The 20761-nt window shown below is 38.5% G+C and overlaps 2 protein-coding genes and 2 non-coding genes across 5 annotated transcripts; all 4 read right to left on the reverse strand.

The window, feature by feature from the left end:
- Window positions 1–1863: 1863 nt before the first annotated feature.
- Window positions 1864–16452, reverse strand: LOC148415872 (calpain-9). Its single transcript, XM_088427916.1, has 20 exons — window positions 16045–16452; window positions 14242–14311; window positions 13218–13336; window positions 12118–12251; window positions 11543–11714; window positions 11325–11396; window positions 10477–10568; window positions 10255–10329; window positions 9695–9849; window positions 8378–8532; window positions 6561–6769; window positions 5302–5344; window positions 5150–5224; window positions 5010–5070; window positions 4795–4859; window positions 4282–4350; window positions 4134–4212; window positions 2943–3059; window positions 2630–2688; window positions 1864–2554 (listed from the first exon to the last, which is right to left on the reverse strand). Exons 1-20 carry the CDS (start codon window positions 16318–16320, stop codon window positions 2528–2530), a joined length of 2124 nt encoding a protein of 707 aa, XP_088284042.1. The 5' UTR covers window positions 16321–16452; the 3' UTR covers window positions 1864–2527.
- Window positions 6890–6962, reverse strand: trnak-uuu (transfer RNA lysine (anticodon UUU)). Its single transcript has one exon. It is a non-coding gene; the product is annotated as a tRNA-Lys (tRNA).
- On the reverse strand, window positions 7161–7233 carry trnak-uuu (transfer RNA lysine (anticodon UUU)). Its single transcript has one exon. It is a non-coding gene; the product is annotated as a tRNA-Lys (tRNA).
- Window positions 16453–17072: 620 nt separating the features above from the next.
- Window positions 17073–20343, reverse strand: eif3k (eukaryotic translation initiation factor 3, subunit K). 2 transcript variants are annotated; one of them, XM_088427918.1, is made up of 8 exons: window positions 20040–20343; window positions 19270–19368; window positions 19081–19201; window positions 18533–18607; window positions 18383–18449; window positions 17748–17825; window positions 17271–17396; window positions 17073–17193 (listed from the first exon to the last, which is right to left on the reverse strand). In XM_088427918.1, exons 1-8 carry the CDS (start codon window positions 20099–20101, stop codon window positions 17162–17164), a joined length of 660 nt encoding a protein of 219 aa, XP_088284044.1. In that variant the 5' UTR covers window positions 20102–20343; the 3' UTR covers window positions 17073–17161. The 2 variants fall into 2 exon arrangements, with proteins under 2 accessions (XP_088284044.1, XP_088284043.1); XM_088427917.1 differs by having other exon boundaries at window positions 18533–18610; window positions 20040–20338.
- Window positions 20344–20761: the final 418 nt, after the last annotated feature.

The raw sequence follows: 20761 nt of genomic DNA on the forward strand, positions 1-20761 counted from the left end.
GCGGAACCCGGCCGCTCCTACCAGCGAAAGGGGGGTTGATACTTCCGGCAGCCCCCTTCACAATAAGGCCAAGAGAGGATGAAAGAGACGATGAAGCATGAAAGGGTGGATGAAAGAGAAAAGAAACAACCAACCATCCAAAGACGACTTACACGTGCAAGCTTTCTCACAAATGTTTATATCGGTAAAAAAAAACATTTTTATAATAGCATTTCAAAATTGTCCACGTATATTCATTAGTGGAAAGGGACCTGCCGTTCCGTAAACGTTCTGATTTTCCCAATGGCCACCGCCCCTGCCAATAGAATTCCGAAAAATTAAAATAAACAATCTATTGCATCAAACAAAATAAAACCAAAACAAAGATAAAAACATAATAATCATTTTTAAAAATGCATTAATGTTTTGGCTAGTATTTTTGTCATTTTATATGTTGTTTTTATTTCTTCTGAAATGTATTGGCAAATGAATATTGTTATATAACAACAATATAAGTACCGTTAAAAAAGAAAAAGGAAACATTATCATTGACCTTTATCCATCACATGTTGGGACACTGGGCTGCAAGAGTCCACAGTGATTAGTGCCACACAGTTCCACAGTGCTACAATTTGCATTTTATCCTACTTTACTAGAAGCACTGCTTTAAAAATAGTTGGTTTCAAGTAACCAATTATGTGTCAAAAAAATGGTCTACCCAATATGTGTGTCAATTTGACCAACTTTGCAAGTTGTTTTGCATTAAACATTGCAAAAAATCGCTCGTCAAATATTGGGTCTGTCCTTTTTTTTATGTCATCATTGATTTATGTTTAACCCAACTGATTCTAAGAGTGCGAGACACTTGATATCAATCTAAGTCAAATGATGTTTACCTGTAAATTGTAAACACATAAATAAAACAGTTATTTGTTAAACTTCAAACTTTGTAGGTTTTCTCATTAAGTGCTTTTATTGTGAAGGCAAGCTCGCAAGTTTGTGTCAGTCAGCTTCGTTACTCACTAACAACAGACAAACATTGCTACACAAGTAATGTGCTGCTCACTTCCATCACAGTTGCATATTCTTTTAACCTTTGAACCGCAGAAAAGGTTGGTGGAAATCATTTTCCTAAGTGCCAAGTCCCATTCGGTGACAAAACTTTGACTAGTGGCGCCCCCTGGTGTAGTTCTCGTTACTTACTGATTATTGCTGTGCATTGCAGCCACTGCAAATGTACACCAGTGAATATTTGATTAAAATACATGTTCTTTGGTGAAATATGTTTTCATGTAAATAAGGGCAGAATAGTTGATACATTGTAATTTCACCCAACGCCTTTTTGATTGGTTGCTTTTCCTGAGATAACAACTCTGTATTGACCGTTTTTCTTTTTTTCCTGAAGTTCAACAAACAACTATAATTAATAATCCAATCAATATTTCATGTCCTTTTAATTTAATATGCTACACATCTCACATACAATGCCGGTGACTGTTCTTGCTGACTTTTCATCTCTATGCATATGACTGTAAAGTTGTCACTCCACTGCAGGCTATTGACATGTACAGTGTATTGAGACAAAAAAAAATGTTGCTGTCTATACAAATTTGTGCATACTACATGAGCGGTTAATCCATGTTTGCCACTCCACTGAGAATAATCATTGTTTAGCTTTTACAACATACTGTACCAACAACTGTATTCATGTTTGTCATTCACGTCTGCATAAATGCTGCATAAATTCTGTAAGAAAACATAAGGTCCTGGCATGTGTGTGAGAGAGGAAACCTCAACAAGTAGGTCACGTTCCAACTGTCTCAGAACATTAGCGTCACTGCTTCAGGCTTGTTAGTAAGTAGAAAATATGATCGGAGCCTAAGGTGTGATCAGGTCATAAATAACCATGTCAGACTTACTGGACACTTTATTAAGTACCTAATCTAATGAGATACAATGAAAAAATGCTACCTTTGCAATGGTATAATTTTGTAGCTTTTGAAAGGTATTAATGTGGAAATAGTTCTATTGTGGTTGTCATTCAGGGATGTTTTTATTATTTTGGCGCATTTCATAAAAGATGTTCTGTCGTAGAAACAGCTAAATTTTGAGATGCTTGCTCTTATAGTAGATGACCACCATGTATGTGTGTTCATGTGTGTTATGGGAGTTCTTTGACTTGATTAATAACATTGATATCCTCTAGCATAGAAGAATAATTAACAGGCCACCTATTAAGTACGCATACAAAATTTAACATGATCCTAAATAGTTCTATCGCCTTCTCAGACAGGCACACACACAACGAGAATACTGCAAATATACACATATATCAGTCACGATAAAACAAAAGCTCATTTATAAAAATATTGATTTTTTTTTAAAGCGGGCACAAAAAAGAATAAGCAGCCATGTTTCAATCATGGCCTTAACAATAAAAACGGTGCTTCCTGCATCTTTCTGTCAGTATAGCTACAATGCACATTTATAACATAAGGTCTCACACATTCAAAGCAAACACTGGAGGATTTCCTGTGACTCTTCTGCCTCAGTTGTAAATGGTCATGTGGAGCCACTGAAACACAGCACAGTTTACTAGTTTTACGTGATTTGAATATCATGTTAGACAAATTCCAGAAGAGACACGTACTTGTCTGTAGTTTAACGAAATGCAGCCCATTCCCACCATGTCGTACGCGTGAAATTTGTCTGTTCGAGGAGCCCAAAAAAAGTAAGTCAGAAGTGCATGACCGTTTCCAAGTCGTTTGGTCAATATATTTGCCATGATAAACATTCATGTGGAAACACTATATGGAAAAAAGTATTGGGACACCTACAGAAGAAAACTTCTGTGACATCATCCAATCACGCAATTGTCCAATGAAAAATCCCTCCATCTGTTTAAAAGGTTTGTCCCAATACTTATGTCCATATAGCATCCAGTGGAGTTCCAGTGTCCTTACGGATCATGCTCTCCAGTTTCATGACGAGATACAAGAAGCCAGGGTAGCTGATAGTCATGTCCGGCTCTGTGTACCTCAAACCCACCAGCTGCATCACCAGGTCGTCCACCACGATGCCTACAGTTGACATAAAGTACAGAAAAGACAGATTTGAGGGTCGTTAGTCAACAAAAATAGGCTATTACACAAGTTTCTGCACAAATAAGACTTACTGTTTGGGTGAGGCCTTCATTTCATGCAAGACCTAAGATCAACCGGGTCTGATTTGGACTTGACAATTTCGACATACGCAGCATATTTGAAATTTGCTGAAAAACAAACAGGCTGTCGAGGACCGAGGTTCTCAAATGGGGGTACTAATACTCCTGGGGGTACTTGAAGGAACGTCAGGGAGTACTGAGATTTTAAATAAAACATACAAACGTGCAAAAATCCTTTAAAAAGCATTATTGATTTAATTAACTGTTTCGGGAATATATAAATTCATAAAACAACTTTTATGATCAGAAGATTATTCAGCCTTATTTTTGTAAAAAGCCAGATTCTACTTTGTACTAGAATGATTCAAGTTAAGTCAAGTTGATGATTTATTCTCGTGAACAAATCTCTACATTGATCCCAAAAGTTGAATATTTTTCTTTTTCTTTTTTTAGAACAGGTCTGACACTTTATATTGATTATTTTTGGGGGTAAAAATGTGTATTAATAATGAAGTTATTTCTTTTTATGATCCAAAATAGGACACTTAAGGTTGATTACTGATGGTTGAATTTTTTGTGGATCAACACAAATGAAGTTTGAAAGCGTATAAAGTGTAATAAATCAGACACTGACAGCATGGTTTAAGTCCTTTTTTTTCTTAACCAATAACCGCTTTGCACTGGTTAAGGGGTACTTGGCTGAAAAGATATTTCACAGGAGGCACATCACTGAAAAAAGGTTGAGACCCACTGGTTCAGAACCTGTCAGTAAATGGCCCAAATCGGCATAAAATGGCCGTTTTAAGCCAGTGGCAGACATCCTGCATTTTTTCAGCACGAGCTTCATTATATTGTTTTCTGCATTAACTCGCGAGATGACACGCCTACCACATTTCATGTTGCAAACTGATCTAAGTTTATTTGTCGCCATCTGCAGATTGGTTTAGAAACTGCAAGCTCAGTAAAGTCTTCCCCGAGCTTTCACTCTTACCTGCGGCCTTTAAAGCAGGGGCCACTTCTTTGTACTCCAGACGCTTTGTCTTGTCCTTGTCATATGCCAGAAAGATGTCCTAATAGGAAATGAAAGACTATGTCGGATGTGAAATCTTGCACCGTATTTATTGCCAACCTTAATTTACCGTCCACATCCGGATCTTGTCCCAGAGTGCTTGAAACTCCAACCATGTTAACTGAGCAATCCCTTGACTCTGGAAGAAACAATAGTGTCAAGAAAATTCTCACATGAAGTCATATTTGGCCTGGAAGTTAAACAGGAAGCGGATAATTTAGGAGTTAAAGGCCGAAGTTTAGCATTTAGGCTGGGTTTTGCCATGCACAAGGAGTGGCCAAGACCTGTCCTCAAGAGTCACAATCCATCATGTTTTTGATGTTTCCCTTCAACCAACACATCTGATTGATATGATTAGCTCATCAGCATGCTTAGTGGAATTGTGATAAAGAGCCCTGATCATTTGAATCAGGTGTTTTGGTTGAATGGAAACATCAAAAACAGGCTGGATTGGGTGTCTCCAGGATCGGACTCGGCTACCCCTGGCATACAAAATCACCTGAAAATGTCTGTTTCTATAATGAGAGCCCAAATTGTGTGAGAGTTAGGGTTTTATTTAGGGTTAGGTGTGGCTTTAGGATACATCCATGAGGACCACCAAACTCTTGCAGTGTTCCAATGCCAAGTTCTTCTCACTGCCTGCCAACACTGAACACAATACAACAACAATTGCATATTGTCTTAAGCACAACATAATTGAATGCACACACACGTTATACTGGCACATACACACACAAAACACACACTCTGGGTCTAATTTTGCAATATCTGTGTGAAAGGGGCAGCAAAGTCAGTGACCTCCTCCCTGGATGGCCTCAGTCAACAAGCTGTGAAGGTGATGTGGCTTGCAGAATCCTCTCTGGTGGCATAAAATACACAAAACGCTTATGAAATATTAAATGGTTTAAAAACCTCTCTGCGACGATGGCTTTCTGAACCTTGTTGGAGTGCTTCTTGAAGAGTTGCATTATTGTTTTAAGTGAAGGGAGAGCTGCCTGATGGGGATAATGGGGCTATTTGGGGGAAGCAGGGAAGTCAGAAGGAATGTTCATAGCTTAAAGCCTTTCATTGTACAAAACGCATGAATTACCGCTGTTGAAGTGAGGTCACGTGTAGTCGGCCGTTGAGCAGGACTGGAAACACACAACGGACTTATTTAAAACATAATTATGTATTGCTTTGGTAGCGTTCTTGATGAGATGGTTAATAATAAGCTATTGTGTATATGTTAAAAAAAACATGTTACTTATTTAGCCATTATTACCAATGAATAGTTACTATTTTGTCTACAATTTATTTTACAATTAAATTATTTTTCATGAAAAATTGACACCTATAAAAACACATTTTGCCACATGCTGTCAACTAAAAATGGCATCACATGCAACCCAATCACGGTGCACATTGTGAGCACCACATGACTAAACCCAGAAAACAGTGAAAAAAACAGTAAAACAAATAAAAATAAAATCTATGTATATCGTTTCTTAGATTGAGTTTTTTTGTAAACTGGGAATTTTGTATCTGGAGGCACCTTTTGAAATAGTCAAACACAAAATATTTTATTAACTCAGGTGCCTAATGGTTTAAGTCAAGTAGAAAGTAGAAAGTAGCAAATAGAAAAATACATTTTTAATAGTATCAATTGTACATAGAAAATTATCCATCCATCCATCCATTTTCTAGAGCCACTTATTTACTAACAAAATTAATTACAGACCAAATATATATTTTTTTACTTTTTTACATTACTTTAAATGAATCTGTCACTGATGTGGCCAATCGTTTAAAGGTGGACTTTTTGTGTGAAAGTTCCTTAAAGGGAGAGTGTGTAAGATTTAGAGTGTTTTTCATTAAAAAGGAATGAATTAAATGACTGTCAACTTCTAAAACTTTCAAATGAATGTGTTCTTAATGACCAACAGTATGTTTCAAACATAATCATAGGTCTAGTTATTAAATTATGTTATATGGGAGGTGGCCTTTCTCCGGAGGCGGCCATGTTTGTTATAGCTACGGACAATGGTAAATGCAGCACCTGCAGCACCTCCTGCTGCCCATAATCAAAAGCGCTTTAAATCTTACACACTATCCCTTTAAATGGTGGTGGTGCTATTGAGTTAGCCAGTGAGTTTATACAATAGTGATTTAGTAAAGGGAATGAACAGTTCATAAGAAGACTGAGTGTGAATTAAATTAAAAAAAAAAAAATCAAACAAGTATCTGCATCATCTTATAAAGATTCAATTAAACAAATTTAAAAGATAATTACATGGGTCCTATCCATCAAAAAAAAAAAACACTGCAATATCTTCACTTACAAAGAAAATGAGGTCAAAGAGGACTCACGTAGCAACATGGCCTTGCTCGGTTAGCACGCGCAGCAGGAAGGATCCCTGCTGATTGGGCTCGGCGGTGGATGGGATGATAATGTAGCGACCAGGCGAAAGGTGGCCACGGAGAACCACCTCTCGTCGCGACGAATAGTAACTGCTGCTCATCGCTGGCCGAAGTCTGCTCAGTTCCTCAGGTGACAGGTGGGTCCCTTCGTGAGGGGCCTGTAAGGACCAAAATAAGTGTCAGACTTCATGCCGGTTATATGGAAACTGTTCGAAACTTGAATTCTGGGACATTTGCTTAGAAGTCTTATAATGTACAGGCATATATAAGAAAGCAAACGCCTGAACAGGGACTTGAACCTTGGACCCTCAGATTAAAAGGCTGATGCTCTACCAACTGAGCTACCCAGGTTTTACACAAATTTGATGAGTAATGTTATCTCAGGGATTTCAATGGACCAAGACAGTCAAGAATTTACCAATTTAAAGGCAATAAAATTCCAAACATATCCATGACATATCCAGTAATGATGGTGGAGCCAGTCAATGAAATTATAAGCAATTGATACTTGATGAGGTACCAAAGTTTCTGCATATTTAAGAAAGCAAACGCCTGAACAGGGACTTGAACCCCGGACCCTCAGATTAAAAGTCTTATGCTCTACCAACTGAGCTACCCAGGCCTAGATGAACTCAAAGAGGTCTAGCTATCTAAGGGTGAGATTGTCTCGATGACCCAAGAAATTCACCAGGGAATGAACACTACTAAAGCTCAACAGATGATGGAATACCACATTAATAGTCCAATGTGCTTCCAACTGACCTATCCAGCAACGACGGCCACACCAGTGAATCAGTAAACGTAGTAAGCAAGGTTTGGGGAGGTGCCAAAGTTACATGTGAATCATTAGATACCTGTCAAGAGGAAACACCTGAACCGAGACTTGAATCCTTGACTCTCAGATTAAAAAAAACGGTCTACCAACTGAGCTTCTTAGGCCTTATGCAAGTGTAATGAGTCGAGCTACTGAGGCTTTATGCAAATCTAATGAGTCAAGCTATTTAAGGGTAAGATTGTCTCAGCGAACCAAGAAATTTAACAATGAACGAACAATTCATTCAAAGCTCACAAAAGCTGATCAGACACTCGAATACCACATTAATAGTCCGATGCACTTTCAAAAGACCTATCCACCAATGATGGTGCACCAGTGAATCAAACACCAGTAAATTAAATACTAAGCAAGATTTGCTGAGATGCCAAAGTTTTATGTGAATCATTGAATACCTGGCAGAGGAAACACCTTAGAAGGGACTTGGACCATGGACTCTCAGATTAAAGCCTGATACGCAACCAAATGAGACTGTCTCAATGAATCAAGAAATTGACCATTGGATTAACAATTTAAAACCCCCAAAATGTCATCAGAGACTGCAAGACCACTTTAATAGTCTAATGCACTTCCAACAGACACATTACTAAAGTAGAAACAGTTTACTTTTGTGTGAATTATTGCATATTTGGGAGAGGACAAACTTAACAGATTTAAAGTCGGATGTTGTAAAAACTGAGCTACCCAGGTCTTATGAAAGTGTAGTGAGTCAAATTATCTAAGAGATTGTCTGAGTGAACCACTACTTGGACTGTCTGAACAAGGAAGCTTGAAGCTTGTATTCTCAGATTAAAATTCTGATGCTCTACAAACTGAGCTACCCAGGTTTGATGAAGTGATATTAATGTAATAACATCGTGATAGGATAACAAGTGACCCTCAGATTAGAAGTCTGAGTGACAGTGATTAAAGAGAATGTACTCCAAATGACTACCGGATAAATGTGTAGAGCAATGGACAGGTCAATGCCTCTGCGTCGTTGATATTTCTGCATGAGAGCCAAAATAAAGGCACAGCGAGTAGATTCAGGTGATCCATGCTCCACTGGGGAGAGAACCAAGCCAAATTGTGGATTTTGCCAGAACCAACCTGAAACAAAAATACACACATGGACATGGGTAAGTATTTAAGATTGAGAGAGCAAAACCCCACTGAAGCTGTCAATTGACTCTGCCCCACAAGGTGGACATTTTTTACATAAATTGCAGAGCTAAACCAAAGAATCTAAGTCTGTTGGGTATTTTGTCAAAGATGTAATTCACGCATTGATCCAACAAAAGTACAGTTATTTTGTGTTTTTAAATCTATTTAATATTGGACATATACATTATTTTAACATGTATCGTCCTGAGACCCAGACTATTCATTTTTGTTCACTGTTGTGTCCATTTTGTCTCGACAAGAAAGCAAAATTAATTGCATCACGTCCAAACATGTGAAAGGCCATCTAAAACTGTGTCAAGGCGGAGCTGGGTGAAGAAAGTGACTCAGAGTTGTTAAACAGCTACATGTTCTAGAGGAAATCTGATACTCTATGCATCTGCAGAAAGATCTGGGTGAAAAACAATGGGAAAATTGGCATGCTGTTTTAATTAAGGATGTGGATTGTTTGTAAGGTTTTGTTATTTGTAACATACTGTCTTGGTTCAGTCGATTTCAGAATATATGGTGTTGCATTACATTTAGGAAAAACATTTTTATTTGTTTTTATTTATTTATTTTTTGATTATTTCTTCTGTATTAAGGTTTTGTTTCTTGAATGTGAGTTTCTATCTGCATTTCGTAAAAGATAAAATAAAGTTAAAAAAAAGATACCTAACCGTATTTCATTGTGTGCAGGTCGACTTCGTTCATAAGTCGACCCCCCTTTTTTATTTCAGTTTGTATGAATTTGACAAAAATGTGAGTTTGAGTCTACCCCTGACTTTAGTGGTTACACATATCATGGTTGTCCAATTAAAACACATAGTGTGTGTTATTAAAAGGATAAATGACCGGTACTTTTAGACGCATTTCTTCATCATATGCCTGTCAGTGACATATTACATACAGTATTTCGCATTTGAATTAATGTTTTGCAAATGCAGATATGTAGAGAAAATTGGTCTGGTTTTGAGTTATGCTGGTTTAACTCGACCCCCCCCAGTATGGGGGTTGAAATGAGGAAAAAAAAAGTCAATTTATACAAGGAGAAATAGGGTCGTTCTGCCTAGCAACGACTGGCCTTCCATGTTTCTGTCAGTGTATTTACCCCCTTTGGGAGAGCCCCCAGCAGAGACACGTGGCACCCATGTCCCATGATGCATTGCGCATGACCATGGCTGCACGGTGGCATCGTTCTGAAGGTCGGCCAGGTGACACACCTCCATTGTCTCAAAGTTCTGCCGAAAGTCTGACACCGACATCCTGCACGAGAATCTTGTCTTGAAATTCATAACTTTTTCTCCTGATTTTATGCTGTCCTGAAACTCCGCTCTTTCTTTTACATTCTTTCTTTATTCCTGATCCTGTACATTACCTGCTTACACTATGTCTTTTTAACTATTTCAGTACCACTGACAAATTCAGAGGTCAAAGATACATTTTAATTTGTCTAGCTAGCACTTAATGATCGCTTATAATGTTGGCTTTGTTCTAGACTTACTATTATCCACTCTCCTTTTTCATATTCAGGCTTTGTTGCTTCCCCTTTAATTTCTCTTTGTATTATCTCACTTCTGGGCCTGATAATTTGATATCATAATATGACTGACGGTGAAAGACTGATTATAAAGATAGCGTTCTTTTTTAAAAAAAAAAAAATGAACTCACCAGAACTCTCCATCCTCGCGGCGGATTCGGTGCAGTCGCTTTTGCTCCTCAGCACTCACTGTGTTCCACTCAGGCCTGTAAAAGCAGTTTAAGTTTATGTATGTAGAAAACATTTGATCAAATTTGAAAATCATGTTTATCACCGTTTGTCAGCTGTTTGTAATATGTACTGCAGCACTCTATTTTTTTTTTTTTTTAATGAAACAGTGAAATGACGCAAACCCATCTCGGTCACTCCATGGGCCCAGCCACTCAGTGTTGCCCCACGGGTTTAGGATACGCACCAGGTCCACGGTTCCATAGGTGGTCTGCACCTGGTGGATTACACGAGTCAACGGTTCAAATTTCAAACCTCATTTATTAATATTTCCCTTTTCTAACAAGAAATGAGAAGCAGAACTTCAGATTAGGATGCTTCTCTTCATTTTTCAAATTCATGTTAGTTATATAATTAGGTAACTTAATAATGGCCCATCCATCCAACCCAGCCACTATCTACCGCTTTATCAGGAGTTGGGTCGCAGGGGCAGCAGCTTCACCAGGGAAGCACAGACTCCCCTCACCCCAGCCACTTCCTCCAGCTTCTGTGGGAGGATCTGCATACATTCTCAGGCCAGCCGAGGGATATAGTCTCTCAGGGCCTTCTCGCAATGGTGCTACCAGGCACTAGCCTGCAAGCTTCACCTCCAGGTCTGGCTCCAGAAGGGGAAGCCTCAGTAACCCAAGTCCAGGCATGGCAAAACAAGATACTGTATTGTTCATCAAAACGGAACTATGAGCAATACCTAGCCTGGTCCCTCAACTTGACAACTTAGCTCCTTGATCACTGGGACATATAAAGCCCTCCACCGCGGGAAGTAATAATGGCACATTATGAACTTAATCAGATATTGCACAAAAGAAATTGGTAATATCGTCATATCAAAGTAGAAAATGCCTTGGTCAGTTTATGGTTTTACTTTCCTCCAGTTTTGAACAACACATGATTATATACGGTTGGATTTCCTAGACTCTTAATTCTAAGAGATCTTTAACATTAACAGACATGATGTTACAAGCATTCAATTTACCTTCTCCACTGCAGTCAGCGAGTAAGCGTGTCTGAACATGATTCCTAGATCATTCCTGTACTCCAAAGGACCCTGCAGGGGAAACACATTCAAAACACTTATTTAGAAAAAAAAAGAAAAAAAACTCATGCCACATAAATGCTTTTGGGTGAGGTTTTAAAGAAAAGGCAGTGGGATTAAAATTAAGGAGCGGCTCGACAGGCCTTGCCGCCTCTCACCTGCGTGTTGGCACAGTTGATGAGCGCTCCCTTGGCTAGCAGCTCGGCCAGGAAATCCGGAAGTTCCCTGGGAAGCACGGCCACACTCAGAACCTCGGCCACGCCGCCCGTCATGTCAACCATGGCCTCGTGAGGGAAGCCCATGTCCAAGGCGCGGTAGCCTCCTTTCAGCCTGGATCACACACAGAACATTGATAGACATCAGCTGTTGTTATGTATGATCATTGATAAGGAAAGGGAGTGAAACAAATCCTTTGCAATTTTACCAGAAGTCTTAAACTGATCATCAAATTTTGATGTCATGCTTCACCCAAATTAGACTGTGCCTTGCTCATCTGTCTATGATACCTGCTTCCAACTGAGGCTCATTCGGATGAATTCCCAACGGGTGCTCTATTTTCGATAACAAGTCTGCCGTGTTCACTCCCACATTGCCGCAAACGCCCCTTTCGACCTTCGTCTACATATTAAAACCCCCAAAGAACGAAAACTTCCCCTCATGGCCAGTCAGACTGCACCGCACATTTTTTAGGATAAATTCCAAATTGTTTGGAGACAGACAGCAGGGTCCTCACTTGGCATAGGCCTTCTCAAGAAGGGAACTCCAGAACTCCCGTCTTTCTGGTGAGCTGAGATAGATGAGATCATTGCCATACGTCGGCAGCAGGTCATCAATTCGAACTTCCTCCCACTGACCGTACTGCCAGAACTGTGAAGGAGGATAAAATATCTTTCTGATTTTACAGAAAACCAGCGGATGACACTCATCATAAATGAAACTTGAGAAGCATGTTTGATACAAATGAGTATTAATGATATTAAAATGAAAATATATCAAGAATAAGATGCAAATCCCCCCATAAAAAGGTTTTCATATCATTAGTTATTTTTTTGTACAAGATAAAAGAGAAATTCAAATATCACTTCTCAAGAAGAAAAGTATATGCTTACATTATTAACTATTTTGGATTTTCACACTTTAATACATTTTTACACTTTAAAAAGTCCATGGGGGTATTGGGTTTTTCAAATAAAATAACGTTGGATATTTTTTTAGAAGTGTCCGTTTTTTGACAATAGACAATTAAGATAAAAGTCATATTTCGTACAGGAAAAAGGATTAACGAAAGTACAGAAATCTTTATTGAGAATAAAAATGTTGTTTTTTTTTTTATCAAATTCAGTTTAAATTGAATGTTTCAAGAAAAAGAAGCTGTAATTTATTTCACTTTTAATTTGTTTACACCACAGATTACAGTTGTGTGCAAATTGAGTTGATGTTTTGAGAAACCTGTATTTTCAAAGTAGAAATAATCGACAACAATAAAGTCATTTTAGTTTTTTTTATGTGATATTTACTATTTTTAAAAAACAACATTTAAGAAGTTTTTTTAGGTAAAAAAAAATAGCACATTTTTCAAGAATGTGTGTATTGTTTGAGATCAACATAAACGTTTACTCTTACAGTCTTTCTTCAACTTTTCTGATAAAATAAAAAATAGCAAACTCCTTAATAGTTTCATGCAGTGTACTTTAAAACAGGTTACGGCAGTGGTTAACAATCTCTACCCCGGGCCACAGAATGTGCCGTAATGTAACCTGATAAGGTTCACGTGAGGTTTGGCCAGCCAAATGAATTCAAAGTGATCACCAATAACAACACGGGCATATTTACCCTGAAGACAAAACTGCCATTGTATCCGTCATGGAAGGTTTGTCCGGGAGGAACCACCTTGCGCAGCAGAGGTTGGTGCACGGCCAGTGATGCAATGGCAGAAAGCAACCAGCAGTCACCTGAGGAAGCAGTAACTTGAAGTGAAATAGTTTGAGGTTTCACTTCACGTATGTGTATTTAGAAATACTGTAGTAGACTAACTGTGATATGTAACTTGGTTTTATCCATCATAAGTAGACCCACAAAAAAAGTTTCAAATGTCATATGAAAACACAAAGGAAGTCCACAATTTTGGTTTGGAGTGACCACTTTATAATCATTAATTAATTCATTACCATTTGGAAAATTTAGATTCCAAAACCGGTTTAACTATCACAAAAAAATCCATAAAAAAGTTTCAAGAAGTCATGCACACAAGAGGTCCATCATTCTGGTTTGGATTGACCATTTTAAGGTCATTAACTAATGAGTGGTTGGAAAATTAAGCTGTGAACTGCTGTGATGCATAATTTGGTTTATCCATCACAAAAAGACCTACAAAAAAGTCACAATAAGTCATGCAGGAAAGCATATGAGAAGTCTACCATTCCAGTTTGGAATGATCATTTTAACTAACTAGTCATTAACTAAACACTATTTGGAAAATGGCTCCTCATAAATGTTTGGAAAATTAAGCGCCCAAAGCCAGTTTAACTGCAACATGCAATTTGGTAGGATCATCCACCACAAGTAGACCCACAAAAAAGCCTCAAGAAGTAATGCGTGAAAAGTCGACCATTTTGAAAATAGTGTTAGTTAAACGCATCCCCCATCGCCAGTTTAACTTAGTAACATGTTACCATGAGTAAAACCCACAAAAACCTCTCAAAAATGGCATGCCCGAAAAGATCAAATCTTCCATTTTTGAAGGAAGCGGCCATTTTCAGGTGTCCTCCAATGACAAATTTGTTAATGACAGATTTTCTCTGTTTGCAACCGGATGGATGGGTGATTCTAAATAGGTTTAATCTGCTTGCCCACTCACTTAGCTTTCCCTGGCGGACGTCCAGGCGTGATGCTCCATCAACTGTGAACTGAGGCGACGAGCAGAGCTCCTGTCAAAGGGGAAAAAGTGAAAAGATACATTTACGTTTTTTTTAAATGTCTGCTGCTAAAATGCTTCCAGCCACATCCCAGCTGTCCCAGGTGTGTGTGCACTGTTCTTGCTATACAAGTCTTTCTAGTAGTATAGGATACCATTTGGTAAAGTACGTAAAGTTATTACATTGCCCTAAAGGGATAAACAAAACTTTCTGAATATTTTCAACATCAAATAGTTTTTCACTTGTGAATCTTGTAATGACTTGCTAGCATCCAAAGAAGCTACATTTCTTAAGGTAGATCTTTACCATAAATGCATTGAACATGCACAAGTGAATTCAGTGGCAGACAGTTCCCCTAAGTCTGTCCATTCCAGTTTCTTATGTGCATCCCCAAGATGCCCAGGGAATACTGAGAGTATTTATTACAAGATTTAGCCGCTTAAAGCTGACGACAGCACATGTTTAAAAAAAAAAAAGTTCTGTTGAAAAAAACAAGAGATTGAAAAAAGGCTGCACTCGTCTAAAAAAACATATTCCGAATATATTGCAGAGCTAAACCTGAATATGAATTAAACAGCAAAACCCAACAGTTTTATCCATCTCAGGGACGGCCATTGTGCCTTTTATTGTCAACTGAAAATGGAAAAACAGTTCCTGTTTTCTGAGTTTGGTTATGTTACATTCAGAAGCTGGTCCTTGAATCATGGTTATCTGAGCCTTGAGCAGTGTTTCTCAAATAGTGGGGCGAGCCCCCCTGAGGGGGTGCGAGTTGATGCTTGATTGGGGGCGAATGACCCCAGGGAAAAGGATTTGTTTGTGTGAAGTGTAATTGCGATAAAATAAGGATTGTTTTCTTTTCAGGCACTTAGATGCACTTGTTTTTTCTGCTTAGACAAACCTTTAACCTGTATAAATGCTGTAAAAAATAGTTAACACTTGAAAGTTTACATTGCGTGTCAGTGTTAACAAAGATACAGTTTAAGTGACACAATTTTTAGATTTTTTTTTAACAATCGTATTTGTGGTCGGCGTGGCAAATGGGAGGCGAGAAATGTTTTTTTTTTTTTTTTCCTAGGGGGGGCTTTGCAAAATATAATTGAGAAGCACTGGCCTTGAGCAACTACTGTATGTTGTCATTTTCAATTGGCAACAAGTGGCAAAATTGCCAACCACTCAGATACATGGGGTGAATTTTGCTGCCTTTTTCATAAAATTAAATAAATTAAAATATCATGTTAAGATCACTTGGGCTGAATAGAACATATTATTTTAAAGAATATTGGGGATTGATTTTGGGCTGTGTGTTTTATGACTAGCTTTAAAGTTTAATTACCTTCAAGATTGTTAGACTTACATTTTTGAAGGGAACATCCGGTAAAACCTTCGACTTTTACTCATCGAGAACATTTCAGAACCTGAATTTTGTTTTTTAACCTGGGCAATTATTTGAAGTACTTTTTTTACACAATAAATGTTCCTTTCATTTAAGTATAGAATATCGGAGGTTTCCGATAGCTTGTTAAATATGTCCCAAATTATTTTGTTAACTGTTCTCTATTCGAGATATGTTCTGTTTGTGGCCGTTAGCTCACATCCTGATCATTTCGGAGGTGGGGGGGCGAACTTTATCTTTACACATGTAGTAACGCTCTTACGCAAATTGATATGATAACCGTATTAATATTGCTAAATAATGGCATGGACGCCGAGTTACACGTAATGACGGTATAACACAAGTTGTTGACCTTGGGCCGCTTCCACTTGACGCCGGCCATCATCTCGAATTCGCCGAGTGGAAAGTGGTAATCGACGAAGAGCCCGTCGCGGCCCACCGCCATCTTCTCTCCATTAACGACGTCGGCGTCGCCCGGTTCGTCAGCCGCCATCAGTTCGGCGAGCCAGCGGCGCGACTGGGAGCCCAGCAACTCGTCGGAGCACGCCGAGCTGGCGTCGTCGTCGTCCTGAGGCGGGGGCGGCAGGGAGCCCTCGGACTCGGAGGACAAACTTGGCGGCTTCTCCATCTCCGTGTAAAGTGCAGGGACGAGAGGAGAGTAGTGCCCAGTAGTCCAGTTCTACTCGGAACTTATGGTGTCGTTCAGCACACAACAAAAATAGGCCCTCAAAGCAGGTAAGTCTCACCTGAGAGTGGGCGGATGACGTCACGGACTAGTTTGCAGGCGCTTTGAAATATGAACCACTGGAGTTACGGCAAACAAAACGGTAAATTAATGTAGCAATATAACACGAGTGATAATAGGAGGTATAAAGCTATGAAGTCAAATAATTAACAAAGGATCTATTCTGTATTTTATGACCTCTTCTGCTCTTATAACTCAATTATTATACTGACTGAATTATTATTCACCCCACATATTTACAGATACCCATAATGTATTAATCTGGTTTGTTGGATAGGCAAAAACAGTCAGGAACCGACTCGCTCAGTTCCACCCACCCAAAGGCGGAGGGAGGCTACCCTCTCGTCCACCGGGGTGAACCCCAATGTACAGGAAGAAAACTGGGCCAGTAAGCGTGTCCACTCCTGCTCTTGGCTTCACACCATGGGCAACTCCAGAGTAGAAAGGAGTCAAAGCCCTCTCAAGAGGACTTGTATCAGAACCTAAGTTAAATAATATAGACCAAAAACGATTGTCCACTACAGTGAACACAAATGAACAGGCCGGATCTCAAGAGAGTGTCATAGATGACGCAAGTGCCTGAGTGTTTTTGTGTCAGCCAAGATTACATCACAATAATAGATAAATGGACAAGCTTGACTGGAAATGATAATTTATTTTTATTGTGTGTAAAAGTGTGTGGATGACCGGTTTTACTGTGTGTGTGTGTGTTTGTGCGTGTGTGTCACTGGGAGGTGGCCATGATACTTGATACACCTGTGCAAGGGGAAAGAAAAAAAAAAGGATGTTTATTGAACTAAAGGGTGGACATTTGCTCATACTTTGATACTGACTCTCAAAGTCGATCTTCTCCACAATGTTCTTGGGCTTGACGCTCTCCTCCTGGTTAAAGATGAAAATATGTCCGTCCTCTGTCTCTGTCCAGTTGTACTTGTTCATCCACACCTTCACCTGCGTGTCTGCAATATGACATTACATCATCGGACTTAGTATTACGGTGGTAACTTGACCTATAGGCAAAGATGGGAGACAGTCTCAAGTTCCTGCTTAAAAAGAAATATAGATCAAGTTAGCAAGGTCCAGTCATTGAAATTAAGTCAATCAAATTAAATTTTTGAGACGATTTGACAAGAAAGGCCCAAGTCATTAAATCAGGGGCTCAAGCCAAAGAGCCTAACCATACAATTGTATTTTTATTATGATAGCCATTTTTTGACTGAAAAAGAGCACCTGTCAGTTTGTAACTTGAAAAACTCATGTTGGGGCACTCTTAAATTCAGGAACCTTTGAGCAGTACTTTTTGAACTTACCCAGAGGGTCTCCCAGCATTTCGGCCAGCAGGCGGCGCTCTATCGTTTGGTAGGTAATGCCCACCACATGGCAAATGACTGCATTCAAATAAAAGATATCATTTGTATTATCATCTCAAAACATCACTTTGCCTATAAGAGACATAATTAATGCTAGATTTCAACTTCATTTGATGAAAATGTATTTTTAATTACGACTAGCAAAATTTCATTATTTATAAATTGTATTTTTTGTGTGTAATCAGGCTAGATAGTACAATAACGTATCTTATTTTCTTATACTTACGACTTTATTCGTATTAAAAATGCCTTATTGTTAAGTGATAGGAAGACTTTTTCCTTGAACAAATTGGTTTTCAAAATGAGATTTTTTTTTTTATTTTAAAGCACAACTTCATTCTCCTAGAATTTTTTAGATACTTTTAAATTGCAACTTCTTGATGCACGACTTGCCATTTTCAGCTCATCATACAATGACATTTCATGACCTATTTAGTTATTTTTCCATGCTTAATATATAACACATGTATAATAAATGATTTGTACGACATTCAGATCTCTCAGAAGTAAAATTATGTATATTCCAACGCATTTGCACTTTGTATTGATTACGGTGATGTTCTTTAAATACTCACACTTGCGGACCGAGTCTTCAAAGCCAGTGATGCCATCGATAAGCTCCCGGTTCTCCTCAAGACTCGTCTGTAAGGAGCACAAAAGAGGTTCAGTCACTTTACAAAACTTAAAAAAAATAAATAAACTATCTGTGCATGTGTGTATGTTACCCAGAAGCTTTGAAAGTGGCAGGTCTCCAGCAGGTTTCCCAGGTAGAGGATCTGCCTGATGGGGCGTTCCTCTTGCTGCGACACTGTAGTCAAGGAAATGGACCCCCCCAAACCAAATTTTGCTGAAAATCTTAAACATTTTTAGGACACCACAAGACCACAACAGAGGGATCGTTTGTTTTTTTTAAACAAATAAAAAGAATCCCAATACATACAATTGCATGCCGAATAGGTATTTTTTTTAATAGAGGACTCCAACAAAATCCTACTAACTTTGAGTGAGCACATAAATATGAAAATCACTTTTTTTTTTCTTAATGGTATCAAATATGATATTGTTAAGAAAAAAAAATATATAATTTTTCTCAAACAATATTACAGTCAGCAAAAAAAATGAATAAAAAAAGGATAATTTGGTAATGGTCTATTTTTTTTTTCCATTGAGAGCTATATGCCAGTATTGCACTACAAAATATACAAAATCCAGCGAAATTCTCACTAAGGTGCTTGAAACTGAAATGAAACAGTCAATGGCACCAAGTGGATACGTGTGTCTGGTCGATCATGCACTTGCAAAGTGTGAAATCTGTGTGAGGCAAGTTGGTGAGTGCCTTGAGCAGGATTTGGGACGTCACATTGGTCTGAAAGTAGGCCGGGTTGAACTGGTACCTGCCAGAAACAACATCACTTTAGTTGACGACGATACAAAGACGGCATGTTCGATTTTCAAGACTCACAGTTTGAGAACAGCCAGGTTGGCCTCCAAATCATATGCATTTTCCCGGGCTTGCGTCTCCACGTAACGCTCCAACGTCGCCAAGTTTTCTGGGTTATATCTGGCATTTGGTAGAACAGTGGCAATATTTATATATGTTTAATACTAACATGAAATGTGATAAGGGATTCCCATGAAAACTCATTTTGTATGAAATTGCACAGAAGATGTGAAAAATTATTTCAATTACTCCAAAATGTTTATAACACAAACGTAAATGTATTTTTCAATCAACGTGAGGCACTAAATTGCCATTTAACAAAGTTATTACAAGATTGTGGTGACAATACATCCACTGTAGAATAGAAAAAGTTAGCTACTGCAAAACTTTAAAATGTGTTTAACAACATTCCGCATAAAATCCTCAAATGACTTGTGCAGTCCCGTGCATGGTTTTATATAGTTCCACAAATTTGACGTAACTTCTCATATTTATCAGGCATGTTTAATTGTTTATTTCATTCGTGGACATAAGGTACGAGCCACCACTAAATCAAAAAGTAAATAGAGGGAATCCAAACCTTGACAATGTCGATTTCACTACAATGTATTTGAAAAATAAATCATGCAATTGAAAATCAAGTTTGTAAAACAGCGGCTAATATTTTATGTGAAACTTGAATCTTGAGACATTTGTGTGATTTTTAAGGCAGTGACTTCAGTGGTAATATGTAGCTAGCTGCCCTATTAGCATGCAACTTCGATCGAGTTAGCCAGAGCAAACCTTCGTACCGATCGATTCCTCGCAGAAGTTTGGCCACATTCGCCTTCATCTGCTCGAAGGTTGACGACATTTTTGTCCGAAATATGAGGAAAGATGATGGGAGCAAAAATTAAATCCCTACACGTGGAGAGAAAACAGCCACTGGTGGACTGGAAGGAGAGTCGGAGGGGAAAGAGCAAAGGACCGGAAAAGAGGCGTTATCGAACCGGAAACCAAACAAGGGACCCGAAGCAGGAACTAGTAGAAATCGCTGTCAAGATACGATCTTTGCTGTCAAAAAGCGCGCTCTGCTTCGTTCAGACATTTCGGAAATTCAAAGCGGCGTGGAATGTACCGTTCGGAAGTGCAATGTTTACGTAAAATGGCGTCAATCTTTTTTCCTCCATAACTGGCTCTCGAGTCTCAAGTTGTGGCCGTTAGGAAAACAAGCCTAGTAATTTTATTTTTCCTTCTCAGCAGATTCGTCACAAGCTAGTTGTTCAACAACGTCCATGTTTAGTTAAATTAACGTCTGAAAGAATGTGATTAAAAATAATAAGAAAGTAAAAGCAATATTTGAACCGATGACAAAGCAACACGCCTAATGTGCTAAGTTTAGACTGCGATTAAATTTCGACACATTGTGGGCAGATGAAGCTAACATCAAGGTGATCTTGAGAAAAAAAACAAGTCTTAGTTAAACAAAAAATCTTTATGTTAATTTGGAAAACTGCTTTAACGCGGTATTTCT

The sequence above is a fragment of the Hippichthys cyanospilos genome, chromosome 11, assembly GCF_059441005.1.
Source record: "Hippichthys cyanospilos isolate Australia breed blue-spotted pipefish chromosome 11, RoL_Hcya_1.0, whole genome shotgun sequence".
NCBI classification, from domain to species: Eukaryota; Metazoa; Chordata; class Actinopteri; order Syngnathiformes; family Syngnathidae; genus Hippichthys; species Hippichthys cyanospilos.